This window comes from Alternaria ventricosa (assembly GCF_023758065.1).
Source record: "Alternaria ventricosa strain BMP 2768 chromosome Unknown scaffold_8, whole genome shotgun sequence".
NCBI classification, from domain to species: domain Eukaryota; kingdom Fungi; phylum Ascomycota; class Dothideomycetes; order Pleosporales; family Pleosporaceae; genus Alternaria; species Alternaria ventricosa.
In genome coordinates, this window is record NW_026055688.1 from 181,310 (window position 1) to 204,892 (window position 23,583).

At 52.5% G+C, this 23,583-nt stretch overlaps 9 protein-coding genes across 9 annotated transcripts; 3 read left to right on the top strand and 6 right to left on the bottom strand.

The window, feature by feature from the left end:
• Positions 1–1,709: 1,709 nt before the first annotated feature.
• Positions 1,710–3,194, bottom strand: J4E93_005287 (uncharacterized protein; the record flags this gene model as incomplete). The annotated part of the gene is made up of 2 exons (XM_049343208.1): positions 1,710–3,022; positions 3,122–3,194. 2 exons carry the CDS (start codon positions 3,192–3,194, stop codon positions 1,710–1,712), a joined length of 1,386 nt encoding a protein of 461 aa, XP_049199301.1.
• A 472-nt stretch (positions 3,195–3,666) lies between these two features.
• Positions 3,667–4,518, bottom strand: J4E93_005288 (uncharacterized protein; the record flags this gene model as incomplete). The annotated part of the gene is made up of 1 exon (XM_049343209.1): positions 3,667–4,518. The coding sequence occupies one exon, from the start codon at positions 4,516–4,518 to the stop codon at positions 3,667–3,669; it is 852 nt and encodes a 283-aa protein (XP_049199302.1).
• A 214-nt stretch (positions 4,519–4,732) lies between these two features.
• Positions 4,733–5,969, bottom strand: J4E93_005289 (uncharacterized protein; the record flags this gene model as incomplete). The annotated part of the gene is made up of 3 exons (XM_049343210.1): positions 4,733–5,476; positions 5,527–5,606; positions 5,657–5,969. 3 exons carry the CDS (start codon positions 5,967–5,969, stop codon positions 4,733–4,735), a joined length of 1,137 nt encoding a protein of 378 aa, XP_049199303.1.
• A 1,379-nt stretch (positions 5,970–7,348) lies between these two features.
• On the top strand, positions 7,349–7,977 carry J4E93_005290 (uncharacterized protein; the record flags this gene model as incomplete). The annotated part of the gene is made up of 2 exons (XM_049343211.1): positions 7,349–7,501; positions 7,558–7,977. The coding sequence occupies 2 exons, from the start codon at positions 7,349–7,351 to the stop codon at positions 7,975–7,977; spliced, it is 573 nt and encodes a 190-aa protein (XP_049199304.1).
• Positions 7,978–9,899: 1,922 nt separating this feature from the next.
• Positions 9,900–11,084, top strand: J4E93_005291 (uncharacterized protein; the record flags this gene model as incomplete). Its single annotated transcript, XM_049343212.1, has 3 exons — positions 9,900–10,229; positions 10,283–10,843; positions 10,893–11,084. 3 exons carry the CDS (start codon positions 9,900–9,902, stop codon positions 11,082–11,084), a joined length of 1,083 nt encoding a protein of 360 aa, XP_049199305.1.
• A 1,808-nt stretch (positions 11,085–12,892) lies between these two features.
• J4E93_005292 (uncharacterized protein) lies at positions 12,893–13,789 on the top strand (the record flags this gene model as incomplete). The annotated part of the gene is made up of 1 exon (XM_049343213.1): positions 12,893–13,789. The coding sequence occupies one exon, from the start codon at positions 12,893–12,895 to the stop codon at positions 13,787–13,789; it is 897 nt and encodes a 298-aa protein (XP_049199306.1).
• Positions 13,790–14,172: 383 nt separating this feature from the next.
• On the bottom strand, positions 14,173–15,048 carry J4E93_005293 (uncharacterized protein; the record flags this gene model as incomplete). Its single annotated transcript, XM_049343214.1, has 1 exon — positions 14,173–15,048. The coding sequence occupies one exon, from the start codon at positions 15,046–15,048 to the stop codon at positions 14,173–14,175; it is 876 nt and encodes a 291-aa protein (XP_049199307.1).
• Positions 15,049–19,392: 4,344 nt separating this feature from the next.
• J4E93_005294 (uncharacterized protein) lies at positions 19,393–21,626 on the bottom strand (the record flags this gene model as incomplete). Its single annotated transcript, XM_049343215.1, has 4 exons — positions 19,393–20,613; positions 20,762–21,288; positions 21,383–21,547; positions 21,599–21,626. The coding sequence occupies 4 exons, from the start codon at positions 21,624–21,626 to the stop codon at positions 19,393–19,395; spliced, it is 1,941 nt and encodes a 646-aa protein (XP_049199308.1).
• A 488-nt stretch (positions 21,627–22,114) lies between these two features.
• J4E93_005295 (uncharacterized protein) lies at positions 22,115–23,570 on the bottom strand (the record flags this gene model as incomplete). The annotated part of the gene is made up of 5 exons (XM_049343216.1): positions 22,115–22,242; positions 22,292–22,991; positions 23,040–23,322; positions 23,374–23,483; positions 23,544–23,570. The coding sequence occupies 5 exons, from the start codon at positions 23,568–23,570 to the stop codon at positions 22,115–22,117; spliced, it is 1,248 nt and encodes a 415-aa protein (XP_049199309.1).
• Positions 23,571–23,583: the final 13 nt, after the last annotated feature.

Sequence of the window (23,583 nt, forward strand, 5' to 3'; positions counted from 1 at the left end):
CACGGATCTAATCTGCTCGTTGCTCCCTATCATCATTACGCGAGATATCCAGTTGCCAACAAGAAAAAAGTTTTCAATTTGGGTGCTGATGGCTCTCGGGTTGACTTGCACGGCATGTTCTGCTGTTAGGGCAAAATCACTCAATTCGAGAAACCAAGACATTGCTTGTATGAGACTCTCTCACCCTGTATCAAAGCCGTACTGACTAAGATTAATTAGACGAGTACTCTGCCGTAGCTATTTGGGCCATGACTGAGTTATGCCTTGGTATCATAGCTACGAATCTCGCCCTCTCTCGATCTGTTTATCATTATTATTTCGGAAACGAGCCTCTATCCCCGAACAACGGCGGACCCAGCCGTGTATACTGGCGGCCTGCGGGAGGAGAAAGCAGGAGCTCAAGCATGACCAACGACGGGGCGAGTAACATACCACCCAAACCAGGCGCTGGTATAGAAGAGATTACTGAGATCGAGATGCACGCGTCTTGAACAGATCCATAATATGATTTGTTCAGATCTGGTTCACTCCCGCAACACACACCAGATACACGATGAATGAATCCGCCCATTAAATAATGGAAGGGATGAGAAAGAAGTCAGATTTGGCGTTTTCTAGTTCGCAAGCGACTACGACTCGAACACAGAACCCTCAACATCTCACGAACTATCACCAGCAGCTTTCGCTATAACCCTAGCCTCTTCTCTCGAAAACCCAACAGTCTCCCCCGTCGGCCTCCTCAACCAAAGGCTCACCCTCCCATCCCTCTCCCGCCTTAACTCCTCCTCCGTCCATTCCCTCAAGCGCTCAGCATACTCACCAGCCTCCTCCCTATCCCTCGGCACAGGACGCGCGCTGTGCTCACCACTCCCCGTACCATCTTTCCGCTGCCGCCTCCGGTACGCCTCTATCAACTCAGCCGTGATCTCCCGCTTCAACCTCATCTTACTTCTCGCTAGCCCCGCCCTAATATATCTTTGCAGCATGTCGTTGCGAATGCCCTCGTCAAAGTATGCCATGACTGTGCCGCCGATGTGCTTTGCATATGTGCCTTCTTTTAGCTCCAGGAGCTCGAATGTTAGATCTGCGTCTTGGCAGACTAGGCCGATTATGAAAAGGAAGAGGAGGGTGAGGAGGATGAGGAAAACGGTGTCGGTCCAGCGCCATGTGTTGCTGTGGACGGAGGTGTGCTTTTCGGTGAGCCAGAGGTCGGTGAGGGTTGGGGCCCTGGGTTCTGAGGGTGCTGATGGTGGTGTGTATGACATAACTGCTTTGAGGTGAGGATGAGATGTGTGTGTTTGCTGATGTGATTGCGATGTTTTGGTTGTGTTCTTCGAAGGTCTGACACCATAGCATATGCAGAGTAGGCGTCTTATGTGAAGGTAGGTAGACAAAGGTAAGATGAATGCGCTGACATTCTTTGATGATCGGGACAAATGGACAAAGGTCTACTGAGAAAAGCGTTGTACACACCGATCATCCCTTCCAAGTTTAACGCAACACATGCTTCACATGCGTGATCGTACTTGAGAACGGTAACGCCAGAATGGGCAAGACGAGTAAACATATATGTAACCCAGATCATTAGCCTGACAAATATATCCGCCCGGAGTATGCGAAACCTTTCCACTTCCAACAGGCAGCGCGATCCTCAGCTCCCACCCACACCCACAGATAGCCTTACATCTCCACCCTCGCCCGATCCTCCACTAATAAGTCGACGACAAACCCCTCCCCGCCGATGTGACCATGCTGTTGCCTGACCCAACTTCCCCTGTCTCATCCTCGTCATGGGTATCGTCTACCCCTAAGCCTGTCGGTGAGAGGGAGCCCAGAACAGCCTTACCAAGCCTAGTATCTTTACGTATCGAGCTCGTGTTGATATCCAGTACCTTCATGTTGCGACGGCCTTGAGAATACCCTGCTGTCGGTGACGGTAATGCGCGCTCTCCCTCCGATGAGGGCGATTTGCCACTTCCGACGAGCGACGGTGTGACGCCGCCGCTTTCGTAGCCTGCGATATCGAGTGCGTTGCTTAGATCGTGAGAAGGCCCAAGTAGAGAGTGGCTTCCAGATTGGGTTGACGCGACGGATGGAGGCATTTGGGATGATCTGCTGTTTTGACGGCCTCGATCACTAGCCCTGTTATGCTCGGGGCGATCCGTACGCTTCTTGGTGGGCCTCTGGCCGCGTAGGACGTAGTACCACTCTTCGGCATTGAATGTGTTTCGAAGTCCAGATTTGCCATCTTTCAGATTAAGCCTTTCTTCAGCAGCTTCCATATCTTCCTTTTTGAAGGAACCACCTGCGTGCTCACTCGATCGAAGTTGGCTAAGCTGTTTGTCAGAAGGCCTTTCTGTACTCCACTGCTGCTCTGCCAGATTGGCCAAATGTTCTTGATGTGGCCTCCAACGCGGTCCTTTCAGTGCCTCTTTCCGGAGGATATCGGTAGGACTTGGACTTGCTCCTCGATCATCAACGGCTTTGTGTGCTCCTCCGTTTAGAATCCATTCGTTGTAACGTTGTGTCACGCTCTGGAGTAGGAAGTCAACATCTTCCTTCTCATTCTTTAGTAGACCAGTCCGCTGACGCGGCCTGCTCTTGATGTAAACGTCTGACAAGTCCATGTTCACAGCAGACGTAAAGTGGCTCATAGCAGCATCCCAGTCGCGCAAACCACCGCAGCCACGTCCACACCAGTAGTGGGAACGTGCGAGCAGGCCGCGGCTAGATCTGGCTTCGGCAAGTTGGTAAGCTTCGAAAGCAAACTTCCGGATTCTGTTGTAGTAAGACCGTACGATTGTCTCAGCCTCAGCATCAGACCGTTGTGCCCGGGGTGTGCGATCGATGGAGTTGATGATTGACTGCAGAACCACGCAACGATTGAGGTACGTTCGGCATTGGATCAGGCCCATGGCTACCCTAAAGTCGTCGCTGCTTTTTTCGTCAACGGGAACGCCATTCGCGATAGACTCAGGCGTGATGTTCGAAACGTTCTCGATGTTGATGGGTTCAACGCCTTCTCGAAAGGGTTGACTTAATGGCGATGCGCAGTCGGAAGATTTGTCGTGTGCGGGTGGAGTTGGAAGATTATTGATGTATGCAGATACGTCATTAGTACGATTCGCGACGCCGTTGGGGGACTCATGGCCGAGGGCAGCGACTTCTAGGGGCTGCTGAACGTTTGCGAACATCGCGATGAAATGGTCAAAAGAGCAAAACTTCTGGTAAGGTCAGGCGAATGTGTCTCGCGATGGCATAGAACTATCAACTTTCCGACTAGAGATGTTCGTGCTTTGGGGATGTCTCAAGCCGCGCCGCATTTGACGTGACGCTCTGCATAACAACTCTTTGTTCGTTTTCTGCAGCGTCGCGCGAAAGCGGAAAACGTCAACACAAAGAATGAGACGGGTCCTCAAGTAGTGGCTGAACCGCCATGTCTGTGCAAACAAAGAAGCGCGGTACCAAAAGTTCATCCCCTGAACGGCGGAGTGCTGCCATGACTTCTTATGATGACAGACCAGTATGACATGGCGATGTTAGTCTCGGTGATGTTCGTCGCTCTTCGATTTGACCCAGCGGTAGGGCAACGACATTCGTCTCGCTTTCGCGGCGGCGCGCTGCCTAAGTTGCGCACTGGTTCGACGGCGTTTGCTCTAGGACAGATTAGTAAGCTGCGGGTTGCGGAGCTGGAGGCTGAACTACCTCTGTGCCTTTATCCTCCAGTTGGGCGAGCAAGCCTTCCATAGTGCGGTTCTCATCAAAGCCCGACCGACGCTTGGTACAGCGCAGCAGATCCAGCTCATCATCGTAAGGCTTGCGAAACTCCCTGGCTTTAGCGGAGAGGTCGTCGTCGCAAACATTGCTGAAAGCTTCTTGGGCTTGGTGGAGTTGCCGCAGCTCATAGTACAACAGGCCACGCTGGTATTGTATGCGCGGCAAGAAGTTCTGAAGCTCAGAGAGGCGGTCGCAGAGCTCTACGGCTTCGCTGCACGTAGCTAGCGCATCAAGAAGCTCATCGGGGCCAGAGGCTCTTAGGATGTTGCTCTTCAAGAGTAAGCCTTCCGCGCGAGCCTTGTAGCTGAGCGGGCCTTTGAGGAGTCGCTCAACCTCGACCAGGGCAGTTCCGTAGTTACGCTGAGCGGTACACTCTTGTGCGCGCTTGAACAACGGGTGGGTGCAATCTTCGGAGGGCCGTCGCAAATGAGTTGGTTCGATCTCTTTTGGTAAGCATACTGTAGCGGTACCAAAAGTGAAATTGACGTGAAGGTCCTCAGTGCCGTCAAGGGAAGTAGGACGGTGGTTCTCGCGCTCGCCGGAGATTGTCTGGAGACGTTGCTGTTGGGCTCGCTCGTTTTCCAACTCGGCTTGCGTAGCAAAGCACACGTTTTGCAGCTCGTGTAGGCGGGATGTCTGAGCTTCGAAGGCCGCTTTGTACTGGAGCGCTACAGCCTGCCAGGTGTCTCGGTCGACCTTGAGGCCATGGACGATTCGTTCGATTTCGGAGATTTGTTCCATGCTTATCGGCGGCATCGTAGTAATGCACAAATCAATATGTTTGTGGTGGTGTCCAAAGTGACGGGGTGGATGTGGCTGTTGGCTCGGCTACTGACGAGTAGGTGCCTGGGTGATGTTTAGAGCAAGCGCAATCTACGAAGAGCAGGCGCGGTGGATGGTCCTGGTCACACCTTCTGCCCACACAGTCCAAGTTGCACCACCTGGGCAGGCTTCCTCAGATGTTGAAGCCGCCATGCCTGGATGCTTCGACGAACCTCCACAGGCCAGCTTCTTGGGCTGCTTTCTTGACTGATGCTACCTCATCCAAGTCTACAGCGCGATTGATCTCACTATATCGCACGTCTTTCTTAGTCGAGGGTGAGGCTTCAACACCACCTGGCTCCTTAACGTCCTGGCTTGCACGGCCGCGTCGCTCCTTCCCCACGTGAGCTCTTGGGAAATACTGCTCCATGATGTGCACCATGATATCTTTGCTCACGTTCCCGGCAAGCCACTTCACGATCTCTCGTCCTTCGTCCTCCATGCCGGGCATGACCAGGTGTCGCACCAGCACTCCCTTCTTGGCAATGCCGTCAGGAGTGAAGCAGAGGTCGCCCACCTGCTCGTGCATAGCCTTGATGCTCTCCATAGCCACCTTTGTGTATCCGTCTGCTTTGAGTAACCGACGGCTCGTCGCATCACGCCACACCTTGAAGTCGGGGAGGTAAATGTCCACCAGGCCATCCATCAAGTGTATGCTCTCGAGCGAATCGAACGATGACGTGTTGTAGATGATGGGTATGTGCAGACCGAGATCGCGCGCGTGCAGAATCGATAAGCAGACCTGGGGTACGACATGTTCGGGTGTAACGAGGTTGATGTTGTGGACGCGGCCCACGTCCTGCAGCTTCATGAACCACTCGGCGAGTTGCTCTGGTGTCAGGTCAAAACCGTTGCGCTGGTGGGCTATATCGTGGTTCTGGACACGGCGTTAGTGCGCATGCTACGACGAAGGACAGGGCAGCATACCTGGCAAAACACGCATCTCATGTTGCACCCAGAGAAGAACACGGACCCGCTGCCATTGTGTCCCTGGAAACAGGGCTCCTCTAGTCGGTGTCAGTACGAGCATGCCCGGGCATTGACGGGTTTGACCCACCACCAAAGTGAGGAGCGATAGTATTGACTTTGACAGTCTCGGCTCCTATCAGACACGTGCCTGTCGTCTCATAACGGTTGACACCGCAGAGCCGGGGGCAGAGATTACATTCGCGCAAATGCGCATACGCCAGTGATCGTTTCTTCGCGGCTTCCACTGAAGAGAGCAGCTGATAGCGCGGTATGTAGTCGTCGAGCAGGTATGGCGGCGCGAGGTAGAGGTTTCGTCGGAAGGGTACGCCTTGGGCGCGGAACGAGGGGCGTCCAGCGGCACCGAGCTTCAAGGCGGGTCGCGTTCGCCAGCTGAAAGCCATCCTAGCAGGCCCGAAGAGGACATCGAGTTGGTAAGACAACGACGCGTAGGGTCAACGTGTGGTGCGATGCTGAGGTTTACGTGCTGCAGCCATAGCGATGACGACAGCCCCACTTGCCGAGGCTCTAAAGCCGCGCTATCCCCGGACTGATCCCATCCACAAGAACTTCGAAGGCATCAGGAGGATTTCCAAGAGCAACTACTTGTCTCTGAGTACCCTCGCCTTCGACCCCGCCTTTGTCCCACGTTACCGTCCTACCGCATCTCACGCGTTCAGAGTAGTTAATCTTCTCAATAGCTCCGCCCCGAAAGCTCAGTCCACGAATGGCTGCTGGCTGTTACACCACCAATGTTAGGCCGGTCTTTGCTTTGGCCTATATCCAGGAACGATCGAGTTGGTTCCAGACGAGCCTATTAGTCTGAGTTCCAGCGTAGCTTTGTGATACTTTCCCCGCCTGGAGCCCGGGAACACCGGCAATCGTCGTCCACTGGAATACAACACTCTGGTATGATACATTCAAAACACAAGCCAATATGGTTCAAGCATCATTGTACACCGTGGCAGAGCGGTGTGATTAGACTAAAGCGCTGCATTACCACCACTCACATCAACATCAGGCGCTTTTACGTCATCTTTCTCCTCTGTCACTACCACAACGCGGACTCATGTAGGACAGCTTAATATGATACTCAGAGGAAGTGGCATGTGAGGATACAGATCTGCATAGCTACCCCAACATGCCGCTTGTCGGGCCTAGTTGCTGACAGCCCTCAAGAGCTAATGGACCCCTTCACCGTTGGCAGAAACTTGCTTGCGCATCTGGAGAAACAGAGAAATCCGCCCAACACAACATCTTTAGCGACTCACCAAATGCGATCGATCAATGGCTGTAGCTACCCGTCTGGTGCCCCAACGATACCCACATCTCGGTCGCCAATACCAGCGTGCCTTGCCGACACGCGAATGACAGCTTCGTCGTACTTCGTACACTTTCCAAAAGAGGACTCATCGCTGCCTTGTTGGGCACAACGCCCGTGTAACTGTGCTACTTGGTCTCGGAGCCACTCTTTCTTTCTTGGGCGGATCTTGTCTTGGTACTGCTCGGTGTGGTGCAGACCGCGACTTCCTCATGCACAGCCAATGCGACTTCCTGACTGCTCGCAGGCAGTCACTTACCTCGCACGAGGAACTCTGCAAGGACGGCACAGCCGTCGTGTTAGCTTGCTCTCCAACATCATACAGGCGTCCCACTTCACTCCCACTCCACTTCTTCCTCAGGTATAAGAGCATCACTGCGAAGCATCACAACACCAGCATCGACAGCTTCAGCTTTCAAACATCAGCATCTAGACCCATTCATCGACCCCCAAGTCATCAACATGCGCATCTCCGCTCTCCTCCCCGTCCTCTTCGGCCTTCCAGCCTTTGCGGACCTGGTCGAAACCAAGTTCCCAACATTGCTCCTGCCCATGAAGAAGTCTCAGCCAGACACCGCTTTCCCGACCCAGGATAACGCGACCGTCAGCTACAATGTAAGTGTCTACAAGATCCAGATCATACGCGTGGCACCTACTAACCCGTCGGCCAGAGCAAGACAGGCGACGAACAATGGACAGCAATCAACTTCGACGTCCCCCAAATCGACAAGGTCAAGACCTGCCGCCTGCGATTCCTCATCAACGTCGACCCCTTCAAAAACGCACCACTTACCCTCGAAGGCGAAGCACCTATGTCTATCAGCATCTCTCGCATCGAGACCAAGCTCGTTAACGGCAAGAGTACCTGGAACAACAAGCCCAAGATCACCGAACACTACGATGCCTACGTCTTGACGACGATCAGCTCATCTGAGGTAGTCAGCAAATGGTTTGCATGCCCCATGAAACAGGCCGCGCAATTCGTCATTCATCCGGCTAGTAAGAGGGACTTGGAGCTCTACTGGTTTGAGCTGAACTACGGTGCCAATGATGGTGGTCCACACGGAGTTGTGCTCGAGATGCACGATTAGGTGGGCTGACTGCGGATCATATCAGGTTGAGTGGACACAGACGGTGGGCAGGAGGATGAGTGGATGAGGAGTGTTTAGTTGTGCATTCTTTTCTCTAGTAACCCTACTGCTATTCTAAAGGCAACACAATAAACGCGTTTCCGATACCATGCTTCATATCTCCATCATGTCATCCATCATCTATCGCCAGTGCATCGGCTATCCTCTCCCAAGCCCTCTCCATCAACCCTGCTCTTTTTGTGCTCTGCACAACACCAGCGTGCTCGGCCCTTACAACCACTACAGGCTTCGGGCCGATGGAAGTTGTGTTTTCGTGTGCTACATCCGTCTCTTCGATTACTTCGTTGCCTTGCTCATCAAGTCTTTTGATGACCACGATGCCGGGTGGGTAGCGGTATGTATGTTTGGGCGTAATGGTGTGTAGTTCGATGGCGCTATCGTTTCGAGAGCATGGTATGAATGACTCTAGGCGTTTTAGTTGTCCTGGTGACTCTGAAGAGTGGGTTATATAAGGGGTGACGTGTTCGACTTGGGTGGTGTTCAAGGAGGTTGCGATAGTGAATGGCGATGTTGAGTAAGTCGGCGGCGTGAGCGTTGAATACATGTGTGACGAGTCCGAATAGGACGGAGGTGTTTGTGTCGCTTGATCAGCGTAGATGTGTTCTCGCGCCGCTCTTCTTTGTTGTGATGACTGGTGCTCGTCGCGAAAGTCGCAGTGCACTTCATTGCGAGCGGACATTTCGTCGCCGCTCGATGACAAAACAACACCATCGCCACCAGACTCTTCCTCTTCCCCGAAACCATAATACCTGGACCCATGACTGCCGTAGAGGTGCTCATACGGCGATCCCATACCTAAGCAATCGCTCCCTGGAACGCGAAAACAGCAACACACGAAACTCGAGCGCGAATCCAAAATACAAACAGAAACCAGAGGGGCTCTCCAGTTCATGACCAATATATGCCTCAAAGACAGCATCCGCCAATTCCTTTCCAGTTGCGTTATAGTTGTAGAGAAATACCGCACGCTAAACCCGAATGGTTGTATCTCCAGAAACGAATAAGACGTGGTAGTGTGTGGCGTTCGGTAATGAGCGACGCTCCAGGCGTAGGATAGGATCGGAATGCGAGTTTAACAGAAAATGTATGGTATGGAATATTCGCCGTATGCCGGAGCACTTTGCTTTGGCTTCTTTGCTGGTTTCGCGCTGGTTGCCTCCTTTTGGAGACAGTGCGACGTCTTCTTTGCCAGCTTCTTGAGGCGTTTCCAGAGCGCTTGTTCAAGGCAGTCGCGCTTGTGGCTTGTTTCGGTGGGGAGATGTTGCGCGAAGTACTTCATGGTTGTTGTTCTAGTGGCGGTAGTTGGTATGGTGGTGGTGGTGGTGGTGGTTGCTGGATTGAATTTCTTTGGTCTGGTAATTTGAGTTGAGAAATATGAAAGATGTTTAGGAGGAGAAATGGGCCAGATTATATACTTATACTTGATGAAGTGCTGCCCACGCAGATGAAATCCATGTTGCGGAAGCGAGGTGTGTACCATGGTTGCTGAATATACCCAAGAACGCAGCGTACCGATGAACTACATCTATAGGCCAGAAAAAAGAATGGCAACGAACACTATCCATGGAAACCTCGGGTTACAGCACCACTTGTTTTTGCTACGATTGGTGTCTTTCTCCTTGATCATGATTGGCCCGATTCGGGCCATCCAAGGGCCTAATCCTATTTTGGAAATATTTGCTAGCGTCTGTAGATGCGACTAGCATTTGTAATACTCAGGATGCGTAAGAGAACATCGAGGAAGTATAAGTAGCGGTAGGAACTGCAGAGATGCATTGAGCAGAATAGGCCTTCCTACCATTCAATATCCGTTGACAATCTTCTACATTCAGTTCAAAGTCAGGACTTGTCATCAGTTCACCATGTCTACACACTCCGCCGTTGCAACAGTGGCCAAGAAGGCGCCTCTTGAGATTATCCAAGTTCCCACTACAACCCCGGAAGCGCAGCAGGTTCGCCTTCGAGTTGAGTGGACTGCCTCCACACCCCTCGATCTGCACCAAAACGACGGAGCCTTACTCGTAAAGCACCCTCAGGTCCTTGGTGACAGTGTGGCTGGTACCGTGGTCGAAGTAGGATCAGAAACCAAGCGACTGAGGATTGGAGACAAAGTGTTCGGCTTTACCTGGAAGACCCAAGCTCAAAAGGCCTATCAGGAATTCTGTACTACGGATGAATGGCTTCTGGCCAAGGTAAGCTGCTCCACATCTTGCCCATTTGTCAAGTGAATGCTGAAGTGTTGTAGCTACCCGAAGGCTTCACTCCAATGGAGGCTGTAACGCTTCCTAACAACTTCGTGACTGTGTTCCACTCTCTTACGACCGACCTGGGCCTCGCAACACCCTGGCCGAAACCGGAGAATTATTTAGCTGAGAACGCCAATTCTGCGATATTGGTCTGGGGTGGCTCCTCGTCAGTGGGTCAATTCGCGATCCAAATTCTGCGCTACTACGGTTACAAGAACATTCTGGCGACAGCGTCTCAGAAACACCACGAGAAGCTACGCATCCTTGGCGCGCACGAGGTGTTCGACTACAATAATCCAGATGTCGTCGAGTCTATCCTGAAGTCTGGTGGTGACCGCGGAGTCCCATTGGTCTATGACTGCATCGGCAGCCTGAAGGGTAGCATCGCACCGATCGCCAAACTTGCGAAGAAGGGTTCAAAAGTCGCCATACTACTACCCGTGGTTGTGCGCGATTCGACCGAGACCGAGGACCCAGAGTATGAGATGGATGTGAGCAAAGTGGCTGACTGGAATGACGGGGTCGATGTGAGAGGCGTGCGAACACATTTCTACCAAGACGTGAGTCATCCTGGTTTCTTATCAGAGTACCGCAGCTAACACTCCATAGAATGAGTTCTTCAAATGTCATCTTCAGCCCGACGTCATGCCGACTATGTTGAAGGATGGAGTTGTGACGCCGCAAAAGCAAAGGATCGTTGAGGGCGCGACGCTGCTGGAGAGGGCGCAGAAGGCGATGGACATGCTGAGACGCAAAGAAGCGAGTATGGAGCGTCTTGTCTGGCGGGTCAGCGACGCATAGTTAGTACAGTAATTGACCGTTGCCATATCTGTTGTGAACCTGCATGTATAGTGATGAAGGTGAAAAGACAGCGGAATAGTTGACGCGCAACCTTGGAAGCGCTGGACCAAAACGAGCCGCTAGCGCGCCTTGGACATTCAACTGCGCCCGGGCATCTCAGCCCCGAACACCAGTCACAAAAACATGAACGAGTAAACAATCATCAATGCGCATCGCAACCAGACCCTGGGCTGTGTCTTTCCCGCTGCATGTTCTTCACTCCACGTTGATCGTATGCCTCAGCATCGCTGTGACCACCAGTCGTTGTCCAGGTCTGTACAAGTATATGCGGAAGCTAATCGAACCCGCGCGATGATCGCTACACTACACACATTCGGACGGAAGCTGAGGGTATACTCGAAGACCCAAGGCTATAATGAGTATGGCTAAGCTTTCCCGGCAACGGTGTCCCCCATGTCTTTGGAAAATCTACGAGAAGACAAGAATGTCAACCAGTAAATGGCAAAGGCCGTAGCCTTGATGGCGAGGAGTAGCACATGGCTGACCGCGTGTAAGACGTTCGCATTGGCAGCTACTCTGTATCAAACACTAGATCAAGCGACCTTCTTTGCGGCATCCGCTCCATCCGTAGCAGTACTCTTACACAGCCATACTGTGCGGTAAACGCTATTCCAAAGTAATGTGGCGCCGTTTAATCACCGCAAAGTGATTCGGTCTCCGGCGCCGCGAAAAGGCAAGAGGGATGCATGGGAAGGACCCAGATCTGCTATGCAATGCATGCGAGCACTTCGCATCGACCAGACACACACAGCACTGATACCTGGACCGGACATCGATCTCCACTCATTGAGCTTTTCATAACCTCGGAGATAAACTCGTGGTGTTGAAGAAGGATCGAGGCGACTCAGCATCATCGCACGCGAGATTGAGCGGCTCCACCAATTTCCGAGGGCTAGCGCACACCGAAGCCGCCTTCCGATCAAGCCACTGCCACCGGTTCAGTCTGATTTCATCCAACGCAGGACAACAACTCTTCGAATTCTTCATATGGCGTTCAATGCATCGCAGAAAAGGTAGCGCGCGGTATCGATACACATGACGCAGTTGAAGATCCTGCAATATGGCCGACCAGGTCGGTGGGGAGCGCCACAATCGCATGCATTAAGCCTCGGAGAACCTGAAACCCACCGTACGCTCGCGACCGTTTCAACCCAGGATCATGGGCGCTTCTACCAGGTAGGACGGTTCGTCTATACTGCCGTCTAGGGTTAGACATTTACGCGAACCGGTTGGTTTCCTGTCAACAGGCATGGTGGCCGCTGTCGCGGGAACATGTTTGCTTGGCCTGCAGTATCGAACGGCACCCTGCGATCTTAGTCACGACATGGCTTCCTGTGACTGGTGGATGAACCGGTTCAAGCATGACAAGAGGACCCACGCCACGTCTGACATCTCAGGAACAGGCAGGGCGTGGGAGTCGTTTGAATCGGGGGCACAGTAAGCGCTGTTCGAGGCTGCAATCCATCGGTCACTTGTTTCGCATGTTTAATGACACGGCCCACAGATTGAGTGGCGAACAGGAATAGTGCCATGCCGCCGTATCGTATATAGGTATCTTGGTACTCTTGGGTTTCCTCCATCAAACAACAGTTTCTTCACTTCCAACCACAGCTTCTTTGTGCATCTTAGGTCCGAGACCTCACGTTCTTTTCAACACCACATTCATTCATCACACTCGTTCACGAAGCTAGTCTTCCGTCGATCTACAGCAACTCTCGCTCTTCTCAAACAACCCAACAACAATCACAATGAAGTCCTACACTGTCGCCGCCGCCATTGCCGGCTTTGCCTCCTCCGTCGCCGCCCACGGCTTCATCAGCGAGCCCGCTCCTCGTATGCCCGGCGATGGCCTCAAGGCTGCCTGTGGTGACCAGTTCTACAACACCCAGTCCTCCGACCACTACGGAAATGTCCAGGGTGCTCTCCAGAACCTTGGACAGGGTGACCACCCCGACTGCCGCCCGTGGCAGTGCAAGGGTGTGCCATTCACCGATGCTGGCGAGATCTTCGAGTACACCCCCGGTCAAGTCATCCCCATGAAGGTTGAGATCCGCGCTCCTCACGACGGTGTTGCCAACGTTTCCATCGTCAACATCGCTACCGACAAGGTCATTGGCGAGCCCCTCATCAGCTGGGACGAGTACGCTCTCACCTCCTCTCCCATGTCTGCTCACCCTGACTGGACCTCGTTCGACATCACCATGCCCGATGTCAGCAAGGAGTGCGCCAACAAGGGTGACTGTGTTATTCAGTGGTTCTGGGACGCTCCCAAGATCGACCAGACCTACGAGTCCTGCATTGACTTCACCATGGGTGGTGGCTCTGGCTCCGGCAACGGCTCTGCCCCCGCGCCCTCAGCTTCTCCCAAGCCCAGCGCTCCTGCCGCTTCCGCCCCGGCTGCCAGCTCTGCTGCTCCCTCCAGCACCGTCCCTGAGGCCACTCCCACTCCTACTGCCGCTGAGGAGGCCGCTACCCCTGTCGCCACCGGTGGTTCCGACTCTGGCTCCGACTCTGACCTCCCAAAGACCTTCACCATGGACACCTTCATCACCTGGCTCCGCGCCAACGCTGGCACCGGTGTCGCTGACAAGGTTCGCCGCATGGTAGCTGCCCAGCGCGCTCACCCCCGTGCTTTCCGCGTCTAAATCGCTTAGACGGATGCTTTGTACGATAGGTACGACATACAAAACTTCTTGTGTAGGAAGGAGAAGATGGCTAGAGTTACTGTTCGATTCTGTTGTAAATATACAATTCAATGATGCACATATTTGCTCGCCTTGCGCGGCGCTGTAAACCTTGTCGAACCATGTTGCTTGTGATGTATCTGCCCTTATTACATCTCTTATTCACCTTTGAAGATTTATTAGTATCGGTGACGCGTTGGATCTATGCAGCTTCGCAAATGGTGATAACATTGACGACTTGGCTGCTTTGTCCTTAGGTTGGACATCAAAGCTATTGCAATCATACCGTATACCAATGATTTGTTGGGCCTAAACCCAAGTACCATTAATCACCACCCGTTCATCTAATAGCCTCCACCTCCATGACCCCAGTGATCGCGGCGCGGGTCGTAGCCGTACCCATACCCTCCGTTACCTTGACCGTACCCCGGATAACCCTGGCCCCCATTGCCATGATAGCCCTCGAACTCATTCTCCTGGTTCTCAGAGCGACGAGATGGTAGTCGAGGATTTCGTCGAGAAGGTGCGTTGCCATATCCAGGTTGTCCAGGATACGCACCAAGGTCTTGAAGGCCCGCGCGTCTAAACTGGTGTCTTAGTCTTTCCATGGTGTCAACGTAGGCTCCGTCAGCCGCGGTTGTCCATTGCTGCGCCGCAGATGTCCACCCTTCTATCTCCCTCTGACGCTCGATTCGTCTTCTTACGCGGTACGCTTCATCTTCACCGTCCACGGCTATACCTCTGCTTTGCCCATCGTATCCTCTACCGTTTGTGCCGTCGTGTCGCCCATTCATCCGACTGTGTCCTCCATTGACAGAACCTCTACCCGCACCTCCAAAACCGCCCATTCCCATCTGCCCTTGAATTCTCCTCGCCATCTCCTCATCCCTCCCCGTATCGACCTCCACTGGCAGACTCTCCTGCAGCCTCCTCGCCATCTCCTCATCTTGACTTGTATCCATGATGACACGCCGAGGTATGGAGACTTGGCCGTCGTAGTTATCGAAGAAACGTTGCATGAAAGCTGCTTTGTCTTTCTCGTTGCGTACTTGAAGGAAGGCGCGGTGAAAGGTTGCTTGTGCAGCGGGCGTGGGGAAGTCAAAGCGGAGGATGGGCGCGGTGAGGTCGAAGTTTTGGAGAGTGTGGGGAGAAGATGTTATCAGACCGGGAGCTTGTGGCTGAGCTTGTGGCTGACGAGGAGTGTTGGTGGGATTACTCATTTTGGTACTCGTGTGTGTTGTTGGTATAGGGTTGTTGTAAGCGCGGTTGGGCGATGTTGCTCTGCTGTGCGTAGTAATGAGAAAGAGTGCGTAGGAAGAACAGGTGAAGAGAAGGTACTTGACGCTAACCAGCAGGGTGAAGAGCTTCGCCAGCTGATGTATCATGTGAGTACAGTGTCAATGGTTTGGGTTTCACCACGTGTGCTGATACGCGAGCATCTTTCACACCTACGAGACGAAGATCGGGGATGTTTATGTTCGCAGCCCGTCTCACTATCACCGCGACCGGAAGCAGATACGGCGCAAACACGCGTACAGACTTCTTACAACATGTCAAGTCCCCTCTGTCACTATTTCTTTCATCACTTTCATCAGAAAGGATCATGAGCCCCATGTTTTTTCCACATATTTCCTACAATGCCGACGTTTGGCAGATTGATAGGTATTGACAAGATCTCATCTTCTTCCTGACTCGAGCAGCATAGCAGCCACAAAACTTTCGACGAGAATGTGACCAGAAATAGTTTGAGATCCACATGAAGATGGACACATCTATATTATTGTCACCATGCGCTTTTCTCGTGGGAATAGATTCCATACATCCTCCATAGGATCCTTAATGCCGACGTCGCGCGTGAGCCCTACACGCTGGAATCCATCTTTACCCGACTCTAGTCGCCGAAGGACAAGTGAGGTACGCTGATTTTCGTGTTCAGATATCAAGACGCATACTGTCTCTACAGGTACAGCCTCTGTACTGTGCATTGACGTGATTTCGTCCATGGCATCGATGTTAACCCACCTCTCTTGGCCATTAGGATGGGCGACGTAGTAGTGCATCTTACCGCACTTGCATTCTTCGGACTCCGCTACCCATGTAACCGACGCACAATGGGCGAGTAAGCGGATTGTACCTGACTGAAGCTCGCCATACTCGTCTGTAGTCTTTGGGACTATCTTGTAGTCGATTAATCGGGCTGATACCGCATGCCGCATCGATGTTTCGTTTCTATGGAAGGCGCCGACGGGACCGAGCGGAGCCTCTATAGAAGCCCAGGACCATGAAGGCGCTCTTCATTTCGGTCTTGGATACACGTCAAAGTGTGTTGAAACTTGCCATTGGAGGTCTTCAAGGATCCGACTTTTCCAGAGCCCTGCTAGATATTGGTCGCCAGGCTCTGCGAGTTGCTTCGCAAGTCCCGCTAAAGTCACCAGCTTGTCACTTGGATAGGTCAATTGCATCCAACTGTGTTGCCTTAGCATACTGTGCCATATCTCCCCGGCGGATTGGCGAAGTAATGTCCTCGAAAGCAGATATAACTTCGGTTCCTTGATAGCAGTTGTCCAGTTCGTAGTTCGGTCGTCAGAACACTCGCATCGAAGCTCTTCCATGCATTCGAAGGTCAGCTCGCTGCGTCCAAAATGTAGAACACGGGGAGATAGTAGGCGCTCTTGAAAAGCCCAAGCCCGATTCAGAAGGGGATATTGCCTCGCGCGATGCCCCGGACGTATTTGTCCGGCGAAATGTACTCGCTCGGCACTGAAGATGAATGTGGTCGGTTCCTCGTTCCCCGAACGGATGCAGATCTCATAATCGAGCCATCTTCTAAACAGGCCTTCTTCGCCCGACTGCGAAGATGTCGCTGAGATAGTAATCAGCGCGTTCTGGTACACGGTTGACATGCGAGAAGCTTCTTGTGCCCAATCGTCATAATCGTCTTGCACTATACAAAGTGAATCAATCTGTAATATCAGCAAATGTAGCTAATGAGTGGGCAGAACATTGATCATGAACGAGGCTCTTACCCAAAGATACCGAATGTTCAACGCCCGAGTTACCTGGACGGCTTCTCGAAACGTGTTTGTCAACTGTCCGAGACGAATCATCTCTTTTCTATCAAGGATTGTGGCTCTCGTAGTTGTAAATTGTGCAATAGTGCCCCAACAATGACTAAGAGCGGCGTACGTTCCATTTTCGCCAGCGGTTTCAACTAGTTGAACGAAGTCGGCATCATGCGAACCTAGATCAAGCAGCCGGGTTGGTAGACGCTGGTGCTCATCGCTACTACAGGCTGTGTGCTTTGTGATACAATTCCGCAGCAATGTGCTCGCTTTCTGGAACGCAGCAGCCGACCCAGTGAAGCCAGTCGAGCGGCGCAAGGCACCGAAGCGGCTCCAATAAATGGCGTTTGGTATTGCTGGAGTAGTTAGTCCTCGGTTGCCATCAACATATAGATGCTACGAACAATCGGGAGCAAAAATTCTTATATTTAAGGACATTGACGCGAAATTCATCTCGACACTTCGCTGAGCGTGCATTGCCAGGGATGTCGTTTCCTTGTCAGAATCATTGTATCTGTAGTCCACCTCGCCACTCATGTATGGTTCCAGGAATTGATCGTGCAATTTGTCATCTCTGAAATGCAGGAGCAGGCTCTTTGGAGTCCAGTCCTGTTTGCCATCTTCATCCAGCCAGCCACGACAGCCTCTGATGATTGCGTCGCAATAGACACATGTTTGGGCTGATTCAACGACCGCGTCCCAGGTATGTTCGGATATGACATAATAAACGTGTAGGTATCCGAAGGAATGACAGATGAGACACCGCCCGTTGTGCAAAGATGGGTGCGGAGGAGGCAAGGTACCTATGACGTCAAGTGGGGCGGGGCGCCACGAAGAAGGCATGTTGACGTTGGTGCTTTGCCAAACCTGGAACGCAGTACAAGAGAAGCTCTTGCACAGTACGGCGCGAAGCAGTTTCTATAAGGATCGTGAGGTGCAGCGCATACTATGTACTGTGCCACAGACCTGCAGCCCCCGAGAAAATCTCACCGTAGTACTTCCGGTTGAGCAAGTGGAACCTCACACCCATTGGCTGCAACGCTGAATCTCGAAAACAAGCTACATAGGCATGCTGGGTAACGAACAGCTACTGTCGCTTCCTGCGCTCATTCAGTATGCGATGAGACAGCTCGCCACCCCACTAACAACCTCCTAACCCTGATCATCATCACGGCCCGTCTACCGGCGATCCCTGTCATCCCTTTCACGCGCCCTTACCGCAACCTTACTATAATACTCCAGCATCGCCAACGTCTCCGCCCGATTCCTACGAATATGTTCGCGAAGCTCTGCCTCAGTCATACGAGCTCTCACCGGCCTAAGCGCTACCAGCTCGTCGCCCCCACCACCCCGTAGATTAACCTTAACATGCTGCCACTCCCGCTCTTCCGCATCAGACACGACTTCCCAGGAAGAATTCCGACTGCGATCTACCAACACAAAGGTATGTTCATCTGGAGGAGTTCCTTGTTCGTCCGCAGCCTGAGGTAGTCTGAAATCATCTGGAATCCAAGGGTCTTGGTGCGATGGGGCGTTTTCGGTGATGGCTGGTTCTTGCACTGGTACTGGCCTGTCGGGCGTGAAGTCTTCGTATTGCGATCTTCGGGTCAGAAGCTGACGAAGATATTCGCGGTGGATGAGATCGTCTTCGTTGACGCGGCGTCTTTCGATTCTTGAGCTGCGGCGTGGATCAGGCATATACACTCCTTGTTCAATCGGTGGCGGAGAGGTCGGGCGGGCGACTTGGCGTCTTCGTACAGAAGACGTTGCCGAGTCGGGGCTGGTAACCACGAAGCTAGGCAGCGGTGAGGTATGCTGGGCTTCTCGATGTGCTATAAGATGATTTTGAAGACATGCTCGCTCCAGTCGTTCACGCGAAGTTGTGCTATCATTGTAGGTCGGAAGAGGATTGGCATGCGCTCTTGGTCTCGGCTGCTCAGTCATGAGAAAGTACAGCGAGATGAAAAGAGGCACGAAGATAGGTAGAGTTAGCAGTAGTAAGTCAAGCCAAGACTGGTCTTCGAAGTAATGGATAGCCATGATCGTAGCAGAAGAAGCAGTAGGGAAGAATGACTGATGCGGCGGGCACATATACTGTACGAGAGGTGTTCGTTCGTTCGGTGTTTGCTGGGCTTGAACAGCTCCTCCTCATAGCACGGAGAAGACGTTTCGTTCGTACGCGTTTGCTACTCGCTGTCAGTGCTAGTTCGAACGAGAGAGGACTGGAACTCGTATGAGTCTGTTCGAGCAACACGGACAGCCACGACCGTGAAGCTGTCTGCGATGTTTTGCTGTGCCAGCATAGTAGTGTTGGATGCAATCAATACTTGATGATATCTCTCGATCATCATTCGGGTGGTGACGGTGCTCAGAAGATACGCAGTCATTAATACCACGCTTGCGCTATGGACAGACCGGTGCGAGCATCAACCCTAATGCAATGGGTAATGATCCAATCCAAGCATCAACTCATCACAGCGATCAATGAATCAATCCACCAAACTAATCATCATCCATATCCAACCCACTCATCCCCTCACTCAACCCACTGATATCGCCCAAGCTCAAATCCTCCACCTCGCTGTCCCCCAAAAAGATGCGTTCAAAGTTCATGTCACCCACATCGCTGATGGGCGCGTACGTGGGATCCGTCATCCTGCGTTTAGCAGCCGCCTCGAACTCGCGATAGTTCTTCTGGATCTCGGCTTGGGAAAGCTCGTTCGAATGACGGTGCCGCTTTGCGCTATCACCATGATTGCGCTGCTGAGCACCGAGACCGCTGGTATTGGTGGCAGAGTTTGAAGACATACTGCCGCTCTCTTCAGATTCGCTGGTGAGACAGATTGGCGAAGGTGATCGGGGGAGCAGTGAGTCGTGTTGTTCCATCGGAGGCGTAGGAGGGAGAACGACTGTCTTTCCCTTCTCAATATGGGATTTCTGCCAGTCTTCACCCTGTGGCTGCGGTAACTTGGTGGTAGATACTGTCGGATCCGAGGGGCCTAGCGGGCCGACTGCTTCCATTAAACGACGCACAATATCGTCACTATCCCGCGACACATCGCAATCATTGTCTTTCATAGGTTGACCAGCCGGTTCGAATCGTTTGTGCATAGCGTTAACGGCTTGTACGATAGCAGGCCACTTCTTCTGCAGTTCGATAGCCCACTTCTTCTGCAGCTCGATGACCTCGGTAGATGTAGATGTCGTGAGCATGTGGAGATGGCCAGAAGACTCCACCTTTTGACGTTTAAGACCAGTGTCTGACTCATCATCCGCCGTTTTCAAGGTCGATGTTCCGTCCAGGCTTGTGGAGCGCAATGGGGCCTTTCGTTTCCTGGGCGACTCGGCTGGCGGATCAGGATCAGACAGCATGGATGCGTCCGCAATTGATGTGGCTGAGATGTCCGCTCCTTTATCGAGGCTCTCATCAGACTGTCGTCTAAAGTATGCAAATGCTTCATCCCAATATTCATGTAGAGACGAAATACGTGCTTTACGGGGGCGAGTCTTGGATAGTGGTGTACTAGTGTACGATGGAACCCAGGGCGTCGACGGTTCCTTCTGCTGTGGTATGTAGTCGTCTGGCGTTGCAACGACTTGATAAATGTCCATAACTTCGCCCTTGACCGCATGACGCAATACACGTTCGTAGCGTACGTGACCTGGAAATTGCGTGACCATCTTGGCTTGAACGATTGTCTCAGACACTGTCTGTGTATCACCCTAGCCATGCTGTAAGTAATAGTCTAGCAAACAACTGCAATTGCGTTCCAGTGAGAAAGGAAAGCACTGGACAGGTCTGCAACCGAAATCAAGAAGAAAAACGCAAAGTGGATAACGTAACGTGAGGGGAGACTCATGGGTATCGTACCTTCGTTTTGTATCTCTTCACTTCGCACACAACATCCTCGGGGAAGTGTTCGTAGCTTGAAGATCCTGATTCGCTGAAGATGCGTTCAAAGTAGAGAACAAAGGCGTTCCGGTCTTTCGGGCCAAAGGGCATACGCCAGAGCTTGATATTGGGTGGCTGCGAGACGACGGCGGCGTATATCATGAGCACAGGCATTGTTTCCCAGGCAATATCGACATCGACCGATATGTATAGCCCGTCTGAGAAGCGGAGCAGGTAATCCTGCGTCATGATGTAATTATACACGAAGTTTGGTAGGTCGCCAGACCTGAACGACCATCTGGTATTTGTAGGGATGGCCTGAAAATCATCGTAGAAAGCGTCGATCATGTCGTGGATGAGTTTAGGAAGATCAATTCGAACAAGACGCTTGTGCTCGGCGGGCATGATCTGTTTCAAGCAAGGCCAGAGCTCGTCCTCGGCAATATGATCTGCAACGTTGGTCAGCATAGAAGCATGCACAGTAGGTGATCCAGCGTTGACGTAGGCTCCAGAGTGTTCGATTGTTCATTGTATGAATTCCTATGGCAACGCGATGTCTGTAACAGTCTGGAAATTTCAAGTGCAGAATGGGTATCGTACCTCGTAATGCGCCAAGTTCAGCAACAATGTTTCGCCTCATGTGACTCTCGAATTGTGGGACCAGACATCGCTCAAAGACGCGCTCCCATATCGTGAGCTCGACAGCTTGGGCAGTTGATATGCCTTTCCAGCACATGACCACGTCGAGGTAATCGACGTCCGTCGCTGTTGGGCATTAGCAAAGTACCACAACATGCTCGAAGGTATCGGTCCTACCTTCCTGCTCGAACCCTGATCTCCTCATGCGAGGACAGTGCATGTCCTGTGGCGGGCAATTCTTGTGAAAGCCATGACCGTACAAATCGGTATCGAAAGCTATATTAGCTATGAGGCGTTCCAAGTGCTGGCGTTGCGCATCGTCAGATGAGACGGGGTCGGCTACGGGCGATGGATGGGCATGGCCAGTAGCGCCAACACTGGTGCGTAGCGATGGCTAAGAAGTTTAGTAGAGTCCGCAGTAGGGTCGAGTTCACTCACGAGATGTTCTACAGACATGTTGTCGTGAGAGATGCTCGTAAAGAATACGTCGTCCTGATGATTGGGCGGGGTCTGGATGTGATGGTAATGTCGTTGTCAGACGGAAGGTTGCAGTCCAGGCAAACGTCCTCGTTGGTGTTGAGAAGGCACTCGTGCGCGACTGCCACGGTACTATGTTGTGACTGAGCAGCGTGAAGATTGCGCTTGCCTCACGACAGCGCGGGACCCCCGCGAGATTCTCCCCGGGTGCACCATCTATATGGCGTCCATTGAGGCTCGTGTAGTAAGTCGTTCATTTTTGTTACCAAGCTTCGAGATTTGAAGGAAGGCATCAACGCCATACCCTTCAAGGCTGTGAATTTCGAGACTGCCAGCCCAGTATTCTGCAAGACGGTTAGCTGCGCAGCCCCACTATTGTCCTGGAATACCTACCAGCATATAGTCGCGACATGGGAAGTCCAATGCCCAGACGTAAATCTGGTGCACGACTTGTCAATGAAGACAGCGACCCGTGATACAGTCCCGAATCGCCGTGCTTGGACCTCCTATCTAGACGTTGTTGCACCTGTGCTGCAGATTCACCTCCAGGCACCTGCAGCTCCTGCAGCGTTCCCAGTAGTTTTGGTACCCTCGCCAAATTTCGCAGCCGTTTCTCACGCCTAGGACCCTTGCTGAAGCTCCACAGGTATGGCAAGACTTCGTTGGGGATGCCACCACCTTGATCAGAAATTCGGATAATAACGTGTTGCGAGGTTTCGCAGATCAATACCTCAATAGGCGGCAGCCTGGCGTCTTTCGACTTGCGCTCCTCGATGACAGCTTGGATAGAGTTGCGTAACAGCTCGCCGATGATATACTCTAGATGACTCAGAATGTACGGGAACGTCGCGTCAAGGTGACCGTAGACCTTGATCTCAGGAATTTCGACATGTGGGCCCTGAGCGGTCCTGATGAGCTCCTGCATCGTCTTGCCGCAATTCTCGACTATCTCCTTCGCATTGCAACGCAAAAATATTTCGCCGACTGCCTCTTGGTCGTGGGGATGGACTTCGGCCTGTGGGAAATGCCATGGCGAATCGAAAGTCTCGGTCAGTGCTAGATGTTGTTCCGCAATGACGCGTCGCGAGATGCGCTGGATCGATTAGCATTGCCCGACGCTGTGCATGGACGGGGAGTATACCGATCGCAACATGGTGGTCATGAACTTGTCCGTCTCTTCAGCCTTCATCAGGCCTCGAACTTCCAGTACGCCAATAGCGAGGCGGGGTATGACAGTTGCATGTTCAGTCAACGTTTCCTCCAGTACTTTGCAGTACTTCTCGTTATCTTCCAGCGATTTTATCTCGGGTACGCGGCGGAAGCGTTCGAAGGCGCGTAGATATGACTCGTAGACATGAGCGAGGTGAGGGTTCGCGACGACGACGTATGGCAGGGTCTGGATATCACGCAAGCGGTGCGCAAGTCTACACGTGTTCAGCACTTGTATTTTAACCTGTCAGATAGCAAGATCACACCTCGTGGGGAGCTCCAGACGGCAGTAGTTGGCCGAGTCGATAAGACGAGACTCTGTCAAGGTTCTTCCAAAGAAAGTCAACTGGCGCAAGCTTATGGGTCTGGCTTCACGCTGCACCCATCTAGTCACATGTCAGCTGTGAGTTGGCAGGAGCATATCTTGTGTGCTCACTCGTCCAGGGCCGAAGACGGTCTCCATGCGGGCGCGACGG